Below are 20,006 nucleotides of genomic sequence, written 5' to 3'. Positions count from 1 at the left end.
AACCCAGTGATTCTCTAGGTAGACCTGACAAACATAGGCTTCACTTCAGGTGGCACACCCATGGGTGCAGTGTAACCCAGTGATTCTTTAGGTAGAGCTAACAAACATAGGCTGCGCTTGAGGCGGCACACCCATGGGTGCAGTGTAACCCCGTAATTCTTTAGGTAGAGCTATCAAACATAGGCTGCACTTTAGGTGGCACACCGATGGATGCAGTGTAACCCAGTGATTCTTTAGGCAGAGCTTACATACATAGACTATACAGGTGTACATCAGATGGCAACTCGTTTTCTTGTTTAAAAGTTTGTCATAAAGTGCTACACCATGGCACATTTCTTTATTGCGCGCTTGATACATTGTTTTGACGCACAATTGAGAGTCAGGAGAAGTGGTATTGTCTAAAACCGTATAGCAAAATTAAAGACAAATTTACACACATCACAGAGGTAAGGTAAGGTAATACACGTTATTTCCTTCAGGTACATTTACATTCAAGTATAGAAAAATGACCACCTAACTAAGCTAGAAATGTCTAAATTAAGGTTTTTAATTTTAGTTTAAAAACATTATTGCCGCACCTTCAGAGACAACCTGTTTTACAACACTCTTCCGTTATAAGAAAGGCTTCTTTTTTAAAATTCAGTACCGGGTTGTGGAACAGTGATCTTGTATTCATGCATTTCCTCTTAGGTTATAAGCGGTTAAATCGTATTCAGCGACGAACAAAACGCGAAGCGGTCAGATATTCTACAACTGTGTTCTTTAAAGTGTTGTGCGTTAATATTATATCCTAACTAACTACGCACTGATGGAAAATAAGTTTCGGCCGCTTTAAATTTTGAAACAATTCACTGGTACTGTAGTCATAATTTGAGCGGAAAGTTAGCATGCGAGCAGGCCGATTCTGTTGTAGTTTCTGCAATGTAGAAGATAATACGGCAATGAGGCTACCGAGGTCCGTTCCCGAAATTACAACTACATGTAGGATGAAATGTATTCTGCGTGCAGACGTCTCCTTTTCCAGGTTAGGTTAAATAAACCGTACCAACGGTTTGTTTGACAAAGCTCTGCGAGACGGTTTTTCGATGATTTTATTAATTTTTCCGATCCAATTTTTTTCGTCTTTATTTTCGCGGCTTTTGCGATACAAACTAAATTCATTTTTAGTTGTGATGGCATTACACTGCTTGATCATCGCGGTTTGGAAGAAACTGAACATATCCGTATTGCGCTTCGAGATTTCGCAAAATCGCTGCGGGAATTAAAAGATATTTTCTTCCAAAACCGCTTTTTCACCTTCATTGTCGAGTCATTTGTCTCGTTTATCTCGTTTTCTAAAGATCCCTGAGAACTTAATAAGACAATGTGTTTTATTACTTACAGCCTGAAAACCTGATTTATAATGACCAGATCAAAACAAAACTGACCTCTGAAATGGAAGAAGAAAAGCCTTTTAGTTTTGCCGGCTTCAGCCTGCCGACGCGATCGTGTCTGGTTTGCTTTCATATGATGACATTTTCCTGACAGAAGGGTGTCGGGAAAAACACCTCGCATGGATCATACGTGACAAAATCCGCCGCGCCTAAGCTAATAAAGAAAAGTCTCCGGAAAGGCTCCATACAATTCCTTATAATAAAATTATAAGGAATTGTATGGAGCTCTCTGGGATACTTACAGTGCAAGCCCTGTGTGTCTTCTCATGTGTGTCAATAACAAAATGCTTGAATCTGATTGGTTCTTAACCGCTCATATTTCTGGCTTAATTTTGCTATTGTAACTCCAAACCTGTCCTATTTGACCTGTCCGATTACCAGAAGCTTGTAATCTGAAAGAACCAATGAAAATCAAGTAACAAATGCCACTAGCCAATGAAATTTAGCTGCATAGCACATGATAACCAATCACAATCAATAAAAAAATAGTGACCAGGTAAGCTGTCCATGATCTTTAACCGGAAACTGGATGAAACTAACTAGTCCAGTGACTTTTTTTAAGATATTGTTTCTTTAGGCTTTGACTGCTTGTTGAATACAAAAAAATACATCATACGGTCGGGCTTCCACATTCCGATAATTTCAACCAAAGTTTGTAACCGATCATTTTTTTGCGAAATGGAATCCTTCTCTTATATTAATCAATATTCCAAGACTGAGGTTCTCACATTTTGTTAGTGACACAATTAATTGGTAATAGGACTTCCTGTCATACAATTCAGGGGTAATCGGGCTTGTAATTTCAAAACGGCTTACTCCCTGAATTGTACTCCCTCAGTGCTATTATTACAGAGGAGTTGATAGTATAAGTCTCTATTGGAATGAGTTTCACATATCCACCACAAGATAGTTACCAAATGCCATTCAAAACATTCTGAGAGCTAATTTAAGAAGTGTCCCTTTCGTCTAACGCTCGGAGAGCAGAATAGAGTGAAATGTCACACGTATTGCAACATGAAAATGAAACATATGCTCCTTGCAACTGCGGGATTCTATTTCCACAGATTAGGTTTATCGCTGAGAGGAATATTATTGGTACTGAAGGTTAGAGGAAGCATACCAAGTAGCCATGTTCATCAGTGTTTCCAAAGGATTGTAATGTCAATGGTGAGACATATGCACCAGAATCGTTCCGTTGTTCTGGAACAGGAGGAGGTATATTACTGTATTCTGGCCTGTTACTATTTAAATACTTTGGTTCTACGTCATCAAAAGAAGTTATCAAAACAGACTGCCCTTGGTTTCCAGGAAGTTCAAACGATTCTTTGTCATTAGTTAATGTAATATTGTTTTGTTGCAAAGGGGTATCGTCCAACATGTTTCTTGGCTGTAACGTTTGCAGTGGGTGTGTAACAGTTGCTTTCCTGAAACGCGGATTTGAGGCCTGACCGAAGGGCTTCTCTATTTTCTGGGCTTCCCTGGTGTCTGGCTCTATAGCGTTTGAAAACTCTTGTGATTTGGCTCTTGGATTTTTCCTCACAGTCAAATTTCGTTCTGGATGCAACTGGTCCGGAGATGCTGAACTTTCACTTGGGTCAAGTGCTGACCTGCTGTCAGAGGGATGGGGTGAACGTTCCTCCGGCATGGAAATCATTGCATCGTTATCACTTGATGGAACTACAGAAACTTCTTCAGAACTTTCTAGAACATCGGGATTTTCATATACCGCTGTTAAAATAGGAGTTGGTGCGCGAGGACGCTTACGGAGGTCTTCATTTTGAGCATCAATGATATCCTCTCTGGAAGGGCTTCTTTTCTCTACTCTGTGTCTTCTTTGCCACATCGCCTTTAAAGCATAAAAGAATGAAAGAATAAACAGAAATTATCGAAGAAACGAACAAACAGCAATGAGAGTGCTATGTACCATGTGAGTTTTGTTCGTGGGCGCACAGGACTGCTTAGCTGACAAGTGACAAATAAGTACGCATGCGCATATTCAAAATCTTATATCGGTGTACCGTTGTAGCCCTAGACTGTTAAGTATACTTGATGCTGATGATCCCTTAAAAAATGTATTGAAACGGAAATTTTATATCAATTTTATGCCATCTCAAACGATTATAATGGGATCTGTAGACCCGTTAAAGCCTTGCCATAGCGTTGTAACTCCTTAGACACGAGACTATTCCTATGTCTCTCTCCACTCAGGTGTAAAACAAGTGTACTAGGACATACTCGTTTGAGGTAATCTTGCAAAGGACCAAGATCTCATCAACGAATGGAGTATTTATACTCCGGTGTGTTTTATGCTTAAAGAAGAACGCTCTCACAGCGGCCTTCAGTCGCGCTTGCTTGGAGATTAGATCGAAAAAAGAGGAGGCGATTAATTCTACATGAAACAGGATTTACTCGCTAAAGGTTTTTTACTTCCCACTTTATCGACGTGGATACTTTTTATTTGTTTCTGAATTGATTTAGTAGGCGTGTTAGCGACGACCGGAAAAACGCCCGTGGTCGCAGGCTATACGCGTGAAAATTCAAGGGCCTCGATTCCAGAGAAATTTCATCATTGCCAGAGATCAAAAAGTGATTTGCATGGCACGTCACTTCAATCATCGCCGAACATAAACCGCATGCTCATCACAAGATCTATTTGCATACGATGAAAGTTTATAACACCCGACCATCGCAGTTTTGCTAAAAGATTCTTGCTTTATATTTTGACCACTTAGTAGTGTCCACTTGTTCCAAAGTAATAAACGCTTTTAACCGATAGAATTCGTGGACCGACACGTTTCGGAAAAGCTCTAAATTTAATCTTTCCTAAGCTTTCTTTGCAAAACATGCGTGGCTTCGTGAACACGCAACGATTCTTAATCCCAGTTTCCACAGTCTCCGCAAGGAACGCCTGGCACAATGACTCCCCTTTTTATGTTCTAAATACGACGAAAAGCACGTTGCGGCATATGAGTCTCGCTGCTTACGCAAGTGAGACTAAAAACAGGGTATTAAGCTCCGGTTATGTGAGCCTCCGGGCTTCCATGTGCATTCACCTTTACCTAACCCTCACCATTTATCATTACATTTTGCAATCATCAAGTCATCAGTTCATTACCCAAGGGATCGTTAATTGTGACATTCTAAGGAACTTGACCCTTTTGAACAATGTGCGCAGTATGAACCAATTTGTAATTTTTAACATATATTCTTCTCATTTTCTTTAACGGTCACTTAAGATCACTTTTGAAAATGTATGGTGAATAGCATACGAAACGTCAAGTTTATAAAAATACGAAAACGCACAATGTTTATCACCGCTGTTTGTGTTTTCTTTATGAGCCAATTTCCTCTGCAGATAGAACATCAGTGATCGGTTTTGAGTGAAAATTTTTCGACGAGGGAAACCAACTCTGAGATTCCCTCAATTAAGATGTGAATCACTACAAAGACTCGAAGGGACTGTTAGTACTTACCAAACCAAAAAGTGCTACTATAATGACAACACCACCAATAGTTAACCCGGCCAACGCACCAGCATTATTCTTGCTAAACCAATTCCCTCTTGGAACTATACTTTCCTTTTTTGACTTGGTAGGACCGACACAGAGTGGCAGAACTTGGGCTGTTATAAAATAGGAGAAAGTTAATAAGGTCAATTAAGATTATATCTTCCAAAGAGAAAAAAAATAGGAGGTGGTCGTGGCGATGTTTATTCTTATTTTTAATTTTATGCCTGCACCTGCAAGCGGGCAAAATGAAGCGCATATTGCTTCTCTGCCTGATTCATAATTGCCCATTAGTCTCCAGCATGGCTTGCCTAAACCATCCAAGACATAAATATTACGGATAAAAGTATTGAATACTTTAACTGCGTTGAGCCGTGTGTTGTTGTTTTTCAATGAATCAGGTAAAACAGGTAAGCATGCAGACGTTTGGTGCGAAGGTGATTCCTATTTTTTCTAAGATTTCATTCACATAGTTATGTGGTTATTCTTTAAGTGTTCAAAGTATCGGAAAAGGACTAAGTATCCTCTAACCTTCTTTCCCTCTAAAACAGACATCGGCATTTGCACAATACGGCTTCTTTAAGGGGACGTTGTCTTTATTGTACACACACCAGTAACAACTGACAATTCCCTCGCACGTCTGAGAGCTGTTTCTCTCACTGCAGCGAGGATCAAAGCATTTGTCTAACGATAGTTGAGAGTCATGACACTTCTTTCCAGAGTGGGGTAGGCTGGGATTGCTTGTTTGCTGTGACTTAGGAGCTAGAGCTGGGCAGATCAGAAGACTGAAAGGCAATAAGATGGCAACAAAGGTAACTGAACAGACGTAAAAACAAATCTATGCTTCACAAAGTTTTGTTTAAGTGGCCCCTGTTAAAGTGTTCGTACTTTCAGTAAAATTAGTCGTAACTTTTACAAAATAATACAGCTGAGCCCATTTTGCATGCAATGTATGTATGTTGTTGTGTATAATTGTTTGTTACATTTGAACTTAAAATATGTAGTAATGCATTAGTGGTCTGCTCGGGAGTCAAACTCACCTGCTGTTTGGGAACTGACTTTGGCAATATTCAAATTCGAGCGGAGAGGTACAAGGACATTCACACTTTGTGGACGGACGGAAACACTCGTTTTCTGAAGAACAGGTACATGATTCAGCAGCGCAAATTGAATCCCGCAAAGCGACTCCTGCAAAAAAAATAAGTCTGTACAGTTAAGTGGGAAACAATTTCCAATCTTTTGGTACTTAGGACAGTACAATTTGATTTGATCACTTTTCCCCCGCTACCTCTGTCGCTTTACGTCGGCATGTTAAGATGGGAAACTACAATAGACTCTTGCTGTCTCCTTAAGGGCAATGTCTAAAAAAAATTGCAATTGTCCTGGCATCTGACTAGTTCTACATCGCAGTAATGGAAAACTACAAAAATCCCAGTTGCAGGAGTGATTGCCCTCAAAGCCAACTTTTGAACCTATGTTTGTATATAGCAAACGAGAGGGGTGTGTTGGTACCAAATATAGTCCGTCACTGTCAACAACAGTCCGATTCAGGATTCAGGACTACGTTCACCCAGATGATCATACTCAACCTACTCATCAAAACCAAGACTCTCTTGCTTGCCACTGCGGCCTTTCAAGTACATAATGTTGCACAAGCAATCAATTCAAGGTAAACTTACGGACCCCGGAGCAATAGGCCCTTTGCATTACTTGATCACGTGATCAACTTTTTGTAAACACAAAAACAGTTTGCTTTCAGAACGTTTCGTTAGCAGGAACTGAAAAAGCATATTAAAATAAGGTAAACTGTAAATTTTCTGTCGTATATCTCAAAAGTAGCGATCGCAAGGGCCGCCGATAATTAGAAGGATTTGTATGGGAAAATCAACCCTTGCCACCCAGTCACGTTTAAGTGGTTTTCCATACAAACCCTTGTAAATTTGGAAATTTTCAAACTGTAGAAAAAATATTTCCTTAAGCATTATGAGGCTCAAATATTCTTTTTACTAATTCGAGGCAATGCGTAAGGGAAAGATTTGACGACAGTTTAAAAATGTCGAAATTTACAAGGATTTGTATAGAACACCATTCACGCGTTACTGGGTGGCAATAGTTATTTTTCTCATACAAATCCTCCTTTTGAGATATACGACTGAAAATTCACAGGTTATTTAATTTTAATATCCTTTTTTAGTTACTACTAACAAAAGTTTTCAAAAGCGAACTGTTTTCACGATTTACGGAAAATTTATCACGTGACTAACTATTGCAAAAGTCCTATTCAAGTATATCTGTTAATTAGCTCTGAAAAACGTGTAGTACCTTAACTTATCCCTTAGACTTGCCACAAGTCGACCTCTGATAAGGTTTTTAGCGAGCGAAGCGAGCTTCAACAAGGTCGTGCAGCGACCGAGCGTGCGACGAGGTCGCAAGGTCGAACAGGAAAAAAAATTAAAGGACTTTTAAGAAAGTCTACTTATCCCCTTTGGGCTTGCTTTTATTTCTGACTGGTTTAAAAGCTAGATCGAGATATCCTAGCCACCGTCAGCATGCAAGCACCATCACACACAGACTACAAAATCACTTACAAACCTAGGTAAGCATTAGTTCCAACAATCTTGTTGAGTTGGTATTTACTGCAGCTGTCTCCACTCTTCAGGACGTCAACTCCACCATATGGCAAATCAACTTCATAAAAACTCTGCTTCTGGATTTCTTTAAGATTACGGCATTCCCGTTTTTTCAAGTAGCCATTTGTAATGAGATGTTCCGCGATATTCTTTTCTTTATTAGTAATGTGAACATATTCCAAGTCTTGGGCAATTTCGGAATGTGCAAGGAAGTCCTCGTGCATGATAAGGAATCCAGCGCTGTCCATAACGAAGCAAGAATAGAATTTTCGTTCTCTACACTTTGGATACACTTTAGTGATCAATCTAAAAAATCAAATGTTTAGTCAGTAGCTGCGGAAAACTACAAACATCCAAAATTCTGAGGCAAATAACAATTAACTAAACCATTAAACTGCATGAAGATGTCATAAAAATTGATAGATGTAAATATTTATCTAATATCCGCCTAATAATAGGAAGCCTAATTTGTTATTTTGTTGTGTCCGTGTCCAGCCGTTTTCGAAACTACTTTTTTCTTTAAGAAGAGGGGTGTGTTTTAGTTTTAAAGTTTTAAAATAAAAAAAATGTACTAAATTATTTAATTATTTCAGTTTTTGGCCAAACAGCACGACAAAAATGGACATTACCTAAATGCAATGAGCTTGTGCACACAGCAAATTCGAGGTTGTAAATTAACACCAAGGGTAATATACATTAACACTGAATTAGTGTTATCATAACACTTGCCGAGTGTTTCTTAAAAGATACACCAATTCAGTGTATCAAAACACTAAAATGGTGTAATAAAGAAATGTGACACACGTTGGCGGTGTAAAGTTACACTACGTCTGTGTTTCAGAAATATTGCAAGTACTTAACACAACTGGTGTGTTATTTTACACCAAATCGTGTATCAAAACACTAACAAGGAGTTTAATCTGAAATTATCAGTTGCATATCCCAGGTCAGAAATGTTTAAACTAAACACCCCGCTCACGTGAATTAGCCGAATAGGTCTATTGCTTTTCAAAAAATATGAGATGTGTGGCAGTGCTTCAGCATGAATGTAGTTATACTACTTGGTGCTAAAAGTTATGTGAATCCTTTATTAAGGATGTTGAAATTTCCTCTTCTTCAAAAATTGACGGATCTCAATATGACAACCAACCTCACGTACTTTATTAAGGGCACAGAACCCTAAAATATAAACGCACACGCAAACACACGAGCATCTACTACCGGGGCCCCACGTGCTTTCCGTGACTAATTGAAAGCACGGCCCCACGTGCTTTCCGTGACTAATTGAAAGCACGTGCTTTCAGTGTTTATACGCGGTGAAAACAAAGATAATTGTGCAAATTTAAAATATTCTAAAAAGAAGGCATTTGTCTTATAAGTAAGTTAACCTTCGAAACATCACGAAAACATCGCATTTGCGTTACACCAGTCATTTGTATGCTGCGTGAGGCTCTCGAAAGTGATCTTATAAGTTATATTGAAACGCGTCTATCAACGTCGGGAAGCAAAACAACATCGGATTGTTTTGTGTATGCGGATACGACCAATCACAGCTCAGTCCTAAAACGTTCTCACGGTTTCATTAATCCCTTTGATTGCATTGTGAACATTCCTTTCAAGACGGTACCTTATCAAGTTTTGTTTTGTCCAATCAGAGAAAAGCGGAAAGGTTTCGTGTCTTGTTCAACGTTGCGTGCCCGTTCATAATTATATTCACGCACACCGAAGCAGTAGCTGTTCACTTCACTGTCTGTAGATTCTGCACGAAAGAGTTAAATTATTTAGTCTGTTTTAAGGGTAAAACCTAGCCGGCTTCACTTATTTTTCCTTGCGAAGATGTTTCAAGAATGGATGAAGAAGGAGGGATTTCAGGCATTTGCCGATCATTTTTATGGTAAGGAAATAACCTGTCCTAAATAATGTGTTATGCTTTTAAAAGAAAAGAAAATCTCATATACTGTGCCACCAACAGACAATTCGTGAAACGGTGCTCTGATTCATCTTTCTTTTGATTCACCCATCTAACAAAAGTTCCCAACTGAAAATGCACTTTTGGCGCGAAATAACGGAACACGTTGACGTTTTTACTTCGAATTATGTTAAGGCCTGAAGGTTTAGCTTTAAAAACTTTAATTTTCCTTTTTAACTCTTTACTTTTTATCTCCCAAAGCTGAACAGGTTGATGGTGAAGCACTGTTGTGCATGAATGAGGAGACCTTGAAGACCCTCGTGCCCCCCGTTAGCGTTCTCGCTAAGCTTCTTTACAAGATACGAAAAGCAAGGAAGTTCGGATAATTCACGAGGTGTCTACCGAAGTGCGACCTATACATGAAGCAGTTAATTAATGCTGAAACAGTTAGCGAGGCATCTAGCGCCCCAACAGTTGATAAAAAGAGGTGAGAACCTATTTACAGTTACAATGCATTAGTCAACCTATACGGAGCGGGTAGGAGAGAATCCTGGGAACGAGGTTGTGGATTAGTAAGCAAATTCTAAATACATTTTATACATTATTGTGCGCTTTAGATCATATGAATGCTATTTTGCCCCTAATAAATAATAAATTGTTATTGTTGTATTATTACCTATTTCATGTTAAAGCGACACAATTTGCCAATGTTTGCTATCCATATACAATGTAAAAAAACGTATAAACAATTTCAATCATAGAGATACTCGTGATGAAAAATATTATTTTCAGCCATCCTTTCTATTTTACCAATGATTCTTCAATACAGTATTTTTCGATGAAAATGCCTGAGATCTAAAACTGTAAAGTTCTGTTCAGTGACGTAATAATCGAAGCTGCAAAACTTATATTATTAAAATATGTCTGTATAAAAAGATTCTCAATTATATATCTTCCCAAACAACTTACCTTTATCTTTCAGTTCATCATGTTGTGGGTTTCCATAGCTATGTAAAGTTGGATTTTCCGCTTTTAACTAGCTCCAAAGTTGAGAGGCCAGCCCGCTCATTACTTGGAACATGATGAATTGACAGCTGGTAACAATTATAGTTAAAATTATCAGAAAAACTTAAGACGGATAGAAAAACAAAAAAGAAAGAAAGGACGGAAGAAAGACTAAGAAAAAGGAAATACACCCACAGTAATATTCTTCCACCCCCTTTGAACAAATTTTTATTATTTGCGGCATTTTTTTGTAGTTGGAAAAGATCTGATGAGGCAAAAAGGCGTCAGAGACTAGCTCGAAATAAATGAAAACGGCCTGAAATAAGGTAAATAAAGAAAAACGCCTATGAAGAGGCTAGTTCAAGAAAAAAAAGAAAAGACAGATAACCGAAGAAAAATAAACTGTCTTCTGCCACAAAAAAAAAAATCAAGAGAAGTTTCACCAACTGTGGTGTCAAACAGAACGGGAAAAAGAAAGATTACTTCATAAATATAAAACAAGTCAATCAATTCTTCAGATAGTGCTGTGGCAGTAACAAACTCATTCCTAGAGATTCCACGGGAACTGAAGATGTAAATATGGACAGTGATTCCAAAAACTTAATAACCCTTGGGGAAGGAAAGTTGGGAAAAGTTACACTGGTTTTGCCTTTTATCGAGAAATGCCTGTTGCAGTGAAACAATTCCATGAAGGAGTCTCGCAAGTAGAAGTTGAGGATGAGGCAAACATTATTTCCTCCTTTAATCAGGCAAAACCTTTCATGCTTGTATACTGCAATTCTAATTCGTTTTTCGGCAGGAACGATTCGACCGATTTCTATGATTTTTTTGACAGTTTTTGTAAAAATTCGCTTTTGAATATAAGCCGATATCTCGAACAGTCTTAAACCTACACAAAAATGAACAACATTTTCTCAAATTTGCACTATTCTTTATTAAGGATGCCAAAAATCATAGAAATCAATTAATTCGTTCCTGGGTATGTTTTGGAATCGCGTTTTTTGGTAACGTGCATACCAATAGCTTTGGGCCACCTGAAGAATTGGATGAACATACAAAACTTTCCATTTCAATATTTATTGCCTTTTATCATGCTGTAGTTGAAAGTGTTCTTTTGACTTGTTTTTCCTCTTTATAGAATGGTGATGATGCAAAGAAAGTTGCCCAGAACAGCAAGGAGGGAATGACGCCCTTCATCATCTTTGAGGGGTAACTGCAAGCCCCAGATGATATATACCCATGAGTGGGGAAAGGAATCTCCTTCTAAAGGTTTATGGAGGACATACCAGTGCCTTGGTCACTCTTCTTCTAATATAGTTTGTGTGTAATATAGAATATCCGTAAGAATGCAGAAACTCATTTCTCTCCAGCGAGAAGTTTTGAATGGACAATGTTAAACTATACCGACTAAGGTATTATAGCTCATGAATGAACTGAATCAGTTCTAAGCTCGTAATTAAAGTAAACTAAAATTAAATCTGCACGACTTGTTGTGTAATCTGCCTTTCACAGCAATAGCTAAGCCGAACGACGATGGCAACAACGTTTCTTAAAAAGTAAATCCACATTGTTTCAAATTCAAATTCTGCAGTTCTGTAAAGGACTATCAGTTTGAATTTTTTAAAAAAAGTTGCATGAGAAAATCGTTGTCTCACGCATGGAGTGTGTTCTCATCCTCCCCAAAACTGGTGAAATTAGGTAGTTAAATGTCGTAGTCGTGTAGCAACGGCAAGGAAATAAACAAAAATGCGTGATGCACGAGCAAAGATGTTGTTTTAGTAATCTAATCTATTGCTTTTTTCGTAACATTTTCGTCGCCGTCGTCGTCGTATTTAAGCTCCCTAAAAAGTCTAAGAAAAGAAAAACCCACGGTGTACGGCCCTCTTAGTTTTTAACACTTGTTTAAAATTATGCTGTTTTACTGAATTCTGAAGAGAACGAAGTTTTTATTACTATCAGGGTAAAGCAATTAAATGGAAGTAAATATACAGGTTGTTGTCGTAGTTGTTACTTTGTCTACTTTTAAGACTTCTCCATGTGTTACAAGTAGTGTTGGCTCAGCACTCAAACGGTGTGTTATAACACAATTGTAAGTGTTCATTTACACTAATACGGTGTAAAATTCCCAGTTGTGTAAATTTACCTGACTTTGGTGTGCACACAGCTGCAATGGGTTTTACATATATTCAGTGTCATCATTACCCTTTTTTAGTGTAACGAAAACACCAGAACAGTGTAAAGGAGACATATTTTTGGTGTATTTTAACACCAAAATTGGGTTACGTTAACCCAATTTTGGTGTTATTAAACACCAATATACAGAAAATATACACCAAGTCAGTGTTGCTGTAACACTGCAAAGGTGTTTTTTAACGCATTCAGGATCGTATGTAGGTCATATTTACACCATTTTGGTGTAAACATACACGACAGTAGTGTTAACTGAACACCTATTTGGTGTTCACACAGCTGCAAAAATTTACACTTTTTTGGTGTTACCATGACACCTCGATTTTGCTGTGTTTGAGCTTGGACTAACCTGTAGAAATAAGCCAGTGAGAAATCAGCTCCCATAACTCCAAGAACCTCGTCATTTGTGTAATGATGGTGACTTGACTCCCCTCGGTACAGGGAGCGGGCGACAGTTATAATCACCCCAGCACCTCTGCCATTAGGTTGGCCAGCGTCCAAATATGGGGTCGTGAGAGTGAGAAGGCCAGTGTTACCCAAAGCCGAATAATACCTAAGTGAACCAAATCATGAATAACAAAAATTTTAAACTTGGTTTAAATTTAATTTTTACCATTACCAAACCAAAAACTAAAGAAAATAACAATTAGGCCAAGGATAGACGGCATGTACACATAAAATATTTTTTCTTAGTCATCAGCACCCATAAAATAGTTTGGTGACGTACATGTATAACTGACAGCACATGCCTCTTATCAAAATAGCCTGGCTTCGAATCTCAAAGGTTGTTGAGTTTGTTGCTGGTTCTCGCTTTGGTCCTTAACTTCATGTGAGATGCTTTTTTCTTTTTCTTTTTTTCGCTGCATGAGGGCACTATTATAAAAACTCAGTAGCAGTGATATAAAAGTCCTTCAAAAGGTTTAAACTTATGCCGACAGATTGTCGATCGTCAGTGCCATAAAAGCCGTGCGTCAAAACATAGAGCAGTTAGGATGCGATATCTTTGAGACCAGGTCGTTGATTTTCCAATTCTTAGCACCCTAAGTTCAGTTTTAGTAAAGATGACAGAAATATCCAAGCGCCCAATTAAGGACATTTCATTCTTTCTTCTGACAAATTGAAAGCCTTTGTTGTTTTGGACAAGCATGAGTGCGTGTGTCAGAACGCCAGAAACTGCCAACTTCGCATAAGAACACTTGCGCTCCTACAATTCCGAACAATCTGTTCAGACTGAACAGAACAGACTGAAAGCCAAGTGAAATGAAGGACAACATAATCCAGAGATACCTGCCAAGAATAAAGAGATTCCCTACTTCAGACGCCACCTGCGGCTCTACAGAACTCCTAAAACTATGAAGATGCTTGCCGTCGTCTCAGGGGAGACGATTTAAATAGAGATATATCAGCTCTCCCTAGGATCACTCACCACCGTTACTGAACCTTTGGGTGGGGAAAGATGAGGAAAAATAAACACCTCCAACACTGAACCTCGTGGACACGAATAGAAAGAGTAAACTCGATAATGGCGATATCTAGACGTCATATGACATCGCCACCCAGTTTACCAGCGACTCCCAAGCAAAAACATTACCTTTTTGATTACTTAGACAGAGAATGACTCCCATTTGGTCAGAACGTGCACCAATGACCCCTGATAAAATGGTATTGATATGGCTGGTCGTGGCTGTACGTTACTGTAACGCCACGTGTTAGTTGTTATCCAATAGAATGCCAGGTTTACACGTGCTCGCGATCTTGTACAGGAGTTTTAAGTGAAGTGACTTAATTGGATTAAAATATCGTTTGTTTATGTTTAAAAGAACCGTTTTGTTTCTATACAAAGCCACAACGTTACAGTTACAAGCAGCGCAATAGAGTCAATGATCAAACCTAAAGTATGGCCAGGGTTTCCCCGCTCTACCCAGTATTAGTGGAACTCTTCATGGAGAAGTCTTAGAGCAAGGATAGATGAACAGGAGTTGTGAACAAGACAAATACAAAGATGATTTTCTACCAAATAAATGAAAAGCACGCCAGCTTCAGCTTCGCCATCGAGCAGGAAAAAAAAAACAACCACTGGAAATAGCAATGAATCCCGCACGATCAACAACTGATCCCTACATAACTGTACGCACCCAGGCACTACTAATCAGTTTTCCTCACGCCACCCTGGGCACGAAAACTGGATATCGTTAAAACGGCAAACCATCATCTTCGAAAAAGAGAAGCACTTTTGCTCTTTGATGCCCAGAATGGACCAGAATGGGTTATTACAGAGATTCGAAATTCCACAGCCAAGAAAAGCTTTAAGTCACGGGTCCAACTCAGGATCCCAGAAAAAAAAACCTCCAAAGGTGCTGCGGTGTTCCCCGAAGTTAAGAGGATGATAAAAAGGTTGAAAAGGACACCTGCAAACCGAGCGTCAGCGTCGTCTACCCTAAACCAGCCCTGGTTTAGATCGGGGCGACTTAATAGGCCTGGGCTGAATCAACGTAAGCTCCAGTGTTCACTTGCGGTCACAAATTGGCCTATTATAAACAAGAACAACATTTTCCCAACTACCTTGCAAGCGTCATAAAGTACAACTGAACCGCAAGGGTGGAGTACTCCGACATTACCTCCCTCTACGGGAGGCAGGCAGACCACTGACTATATGATGAGTGTTATTTAGATCTTGACCCCGTGAAGTTGTCTATTCTGGTTGAAGACGGAGTGATAGCCTTTCGAAAATTTGGATGATAAAACAGTATCACGCGGCCTATTTGATGTTACAGCCTGATTCAAGGGGTTGAAGAGGAGAGTTCCTACTTACCAGGGTCTTTGTCTGGGATCGTAACTTTTCTGAGATACAGCACCAGGCATCTGCCTGAAAACCCCATCTGCTGTTCCAATATATCTCCACACCAAATATTGCGTCAGCTCAGTCTTTTCACGCAACCAAATGTCTTCCACTTTCCAGGTAGCGGTCACTGTGTCCCTTATTCCCGGTTTTAGACCAGGACTGTTGATCGTCTCCGTATCGTCAGTCATGTAAGCATTGAGCAACTCCAAATCTGCCCTACTCTCTTTTTTACCTATATATTCGTAATTGTCTTTGAAAGCTCTGGGTGCAAATTTTACAACCGTGGTACCTATTAGTAAAAAACACAGAATTCATTTACCTATATATAGTTAGGTGGAATTATCATTCTTTAGTCAGTGTAAAGGATATGCGGAAATTATAAAGGCTTAAGACTTTCTGAAAGGGTGTTTGTGGGTGAGTAAGGGGGGATTCACTGTTAAGTTTCCGGTGAGTCTTTAGCAATGATATTACTCCAGAAAGCTTAACACAAATACTCTTCCAGTGTTATACTGATGCCTGAAAAACTCTTTGTCCCTTTAAAAAATTTCAAGGTACGCCTTTCTTTCCGAAAAGGTAATGGTAAAATCCTCGGTAAAATCCTTGGAAAGTCCTCGAATTTTTGGCTCGTTGAAACACCAGACGAGGATAGGATCAAATTATTTCCTTTTTTTTTTACAATCGATCAACACAGTCTTTTTTTCTTCACTTTCATGTTGCAGGTTTTATTAACAGCAGGAATTTGAAAGTTTTTAGCGTATGTTATGACTTGAAAATAGTACCTTTTGTTGCGTTTACTCCGAAATGACTGCACGGCTTTTCAAAGGACTGAAGATCGATCCGGTGATACTGAAACTTGTAACCTTTGGGATTTAATGATAACAAATGGCAGGTGATTTTAGTCTTAACAATTGCTGCTGTCGGCTCTTAAGGGTAGTGAAAGCTCACATGCTACAACTTTCATTAGCTGTTTCATTGCGGGGCCGGACTACGTTGGCAGTTGTGAAGCAATGTTGGTGTTTAATTGTCCAAAAATTACTAAATTCGAAGCGTATCCGAGATTAAATTGGCTAGTCTCAGCGTATTGACGAGACGAAAAAGCGCTTTCACTGATTCAGCCAACCGCTCCATAGGGACAGACGTCTCTATTACTGAGATTCTTCTTGACTGCAAAGACAGCAAGGTCGATTCACCTCCATAATCATTAAGGCACCTCTGATTTCTGGTTGTGTCCATGATAAGGAGGTTTGATTATTAGGAAAATTACACAGCAATACTCTCCAGCTAACTAACCTTCTGGAATTGTGACAGCCTTAAGTTTCTCCTTCGCGTAGGCTACTGGTACAACTACACCAAGTGTAAATTCGGTACCATCTACCTGAGTCCAAGTGTACGTTGAATTTACTTCTCTGGCTTCCACTCCTTCCTTGACGTCCCCCCCTCGTGGTAAAAATCGTTTGGCAAGAAAGGTCTTTGAACCAGACCTGCCACTAAGAGAAAAGTGTAAAGCTGTAATATAACTAGTGGACACCTCTAAAATACCTAATGCAGTGAAAATTTCTTTTATTTGTGTCAGAATAACCCACGGATCCAGAGAAGGATTGAGAGTGGTGGCGTTAATTTGAATCTATGATAGAAAGCATGTTAAGGGAGTCCAGTGGTATCAGTTTTCTGTGGGAAAACTTTAAATTTTATGCGTCCTGAAGTGGCTAGATATGCTTCTAAATCTATCATTCTTTAACAATCCTAATATACCTACATTGTAGGCTCAGCCACCAGCAGTACAACAACACAGCGCAGAGGTAAAAAATTGTTACAAGTTAATACACCTACATACTTTGTCATTGAGGTAAAAACATCGTTGAACTCTGCTTCTGGCTCTAATGCACGAATATCCAAATACACTGGGTCTCCATACGCGTCGGTTGGAGCTGGGAGGAGAGGGTGAACAATAGTTCTCCCTGATTTACTGGTCATAAAAGCGTATGCACTCTGTCCTTCGTTTAATAAATTGATGTCAGATACCAAATCCTCCATGCTAATGTCAGTGCCTACGACACCAATAAACATTCCTTTATGATAACATGGAAGGGTTATTGATATTACAAGTCCTAAAATTAGGAAAAAAGAAGTATTAATAAGAAATTAAGGTTTTGCACGCTAGGACTCTGTCACTGTACTCCAAATAAAATAAGACTGAGATGTGAAGGCTGTGGACGCACTGGGACCAAACGAGTTTCAAAGCTTGTCTTTAAGCCCTATGTTTCTTGATGCAGATTTTTGTATTCTTCAACACCTTTGAAAACTTCGTGGTTCTTTTTTTGCTTTGAAGTCATTTAATAATTTCTGTCGCTTTTCCACGTATGGACAAGGCGATCTCGCAGGCTACATAATTTTCTGTTTTGTATTTCTCGCTATTTTTTTTCTGGAGCGCCAAATCTCATGAACCTTACCTCTCCCTTTTTCCTAAGGTAAGTTTTTCTCTCAATGTTTCATACTCATGCCTTCTTTGAACTCTGCGTGGAGCTTAATGGAATATCTAACGGCGTCTTTCAAACGAATAGTTTCCTACGCGCAGTAAACAGAAAAACACAAACCTAGTCCAAAAGCATCAACATATGGGACAGAAGCCACTGGTCGATCAAGCTGCTTTCCGGCTGCAAAGAAGTTGTAGTACAAGCCCATTTTGCTTCTAAGGGTTTTGATGTCTTCTACAGCTATGTATTTTCCCTTCTAATTATAAGAGAGAAAGGAAACAATAACTACCCTGTTTAATCTGGTCCTAGAGAGACTGTCTTCAAAGAAAGCAAACGTCGTTTCGTCGAGTTTTGCATAGGGATAGAAATTTTAATGCAGCTTTTGAAATGTGGAGATACTGACTTCAAGTTGGTATTTCAAAGTTATTGTTTTTATTCCACATATAAAAAGCGCAGAATTCTTATATCAGAACACTTAAAAATTTTACCGTTATGTCTCCAAATGAAGCGTTAGAGAAGACTCCATACTTGGCTGTGTTTTGCAGGGCAATATCTTGAAGAATGTTCATTGTTTCCTGATCTACACCACCGAAACCAAATGTCAAAATGACTACCGAGTTGTTAAGCTCCAGATTCCTGTCTCTTATGGTCTGGAAAATTGCTTTTTTATCATCGGAGGGTGCTCCGTCTGTAAGAAATAAGATAACTTTCCGCTTTGGTTTGCCTGCGTCTTCTGATGTGGTGCCCTTCAGAAGATTAAAAGCCTTTTCAAAAGCCAACCGGTATTGTGTTTCACCTAAAGACAAAAAAAATGTTTCGATGATCATGAATCATTTTACAGCCGCCCGGTTAGGTCAGTAATAGAAATGCCCTGGTCTGCTGAGCGGGAGGCCGCTGGTTCAAACCCCGGCTGGACCAACATTTAGGGTCGTCTTTTTTATTCTTCTCGGATAAGGACGATGAATCATAGGCGCTGTCTCATAACCCTTACATTAATTCTGTGAGACGTTAAATATCCCACACACCGTTTGTAAAGAGCAGGAGATGTAGACGTCCCCGTTGTGGTGGTCTCTCATGGAGGAAGAGACTGTTACAGGCCAGCAGTAATTGGGTCATGCAGTTGCGGAGACCCTGCCAAAAAATTGGCAAATCTAATAAAATAAAATAATAATTGGGATGATAATGGAACGATTTGTTTGTCTTTTTCTCTTGCGCGCGAGTTTCGGAGAAACTTCAACGGAATTGGAGTCAAGCCTGAGAAGAGAGCCGACATTTCAAACGCCAGCATTGGTTTCTTCCGCGAAATGACGTTTGAGGAGCGACTGCAGAAATTCCATACTGATTACTTGTCATTTCCCAGATCGGGTTGTTCTTCTGATTGGGTGAAAGCAAATTGCCCACGCTGAACGACCAATTAGAAGCACCACCCAGAACTGGATTGTATTGTAGTAGTGCGGAATTTCTCATTTTATTCCTTAGAGATCATTTCGCAAGGAAACCAGTGGTGAAATGTTGACTGTTTTTTTTAGGCTACAAGAACTGTCTGCAGATCGTGGTTCCTCTTTAGTTTTAATCGTTTCGATGTCATTTCTGAAATGGTCAATAAATGTATACCATGGAAAATTGCTGTCGATTCGTTTACTTAAAAAACAAAAAAACAAAACTGTAATTATTGAGCGGTTAAACCTCAGTCACAGGCAAAATGTAAACCTAGCTATCAAAACAAATATATATCTGACTGGATTTGCTAAAACGTGGCTAAAGAAATTTCAAGTGCATTTTAACAATTTGACATCTAATTGGAATGGAAAGCAGTTAAAAGTCACTAGCTGAGGCTAAAAAATGACAACATTATTGTTGGAAATAGACGGTACAGTTCTCTAATAGGTAATAGGATTTTGCGATAAGATAAACAACATTTTAAACGTGTAATCTTTTTGTCAGTCAAACCGTGAGGCCCATAGTTAAGTGTCGGCCGAAAACAGATTAAGTATCCACAACCTTTGAGCACAGAATA

General features: G+C 39.1%; 1 protein-coding gene across 1 annotated transcript in view; it reads right to left on the bottom strand.

The window, feature by feature from the left end:
• Positions 1-5,465: 5,465 nt before the first annotated feature.
• The window catches only part of LOC140923228 (VWFA and cache domain-containing protein 1-like), a 23,199-nt gene continuing 8,658 nt past the window's right edge, over positions 5,466-20,006 (bottom strand). Inside the window, exons 4-13 of the mRNA XM_073373312.1 lie at positions 18,478-18,785; positions 18,110-18,245; positions 17,350-17,623; positions 16,806-17,002; positions 16,295-16,375; positions 15,486-15,804; positions 13,023-13,226; positions 7,532-7,875; positions 5,980-6,127; positions 5,466-5,724 (exon numbers count right to left, since the gene is read on the bottom strand). Of these exons, the coding sequence (XP_073229413.1) occupies positions 5,466-5,724; positions 5,980-6,127; positions 7,532-7,875; positions 13,023-13,226; positions 15,486-15,804; positions 16,295-16,375; positions 16,806-17,002; positions 17,350-17,623; positions 18,110-18,245; positions 18,478-18,785 (2,270 nt within the window). The remainder of the gene's footprint in view (positions 5,725-5,979; positions 6,128-7,531; positions 7,876-13,022; positions 13,227-15,485; positions 15,805-16,294; positions 16,376-16,805; positions 17,003-17,349; positions 17,624-18,109; positions 18,246-18,477; positions 18,786-20,006) is intronic.

This window comes from Porites lutea, chromosome 13 (assembly GCF_958299795.1).
Source record: "Porites lutea chromosome 13, jaPorLute2.1, whole genome shotgun sequence".
Lineage (NCBI taxonomy): Eukaryota > Metazoa > Cnidaria > Anthozoa > Scleractinia > Poritidae > Porites > Porites lutea.
This window is presented reverse-complemented; position numbering and strand designations above follow the sequence as displayed.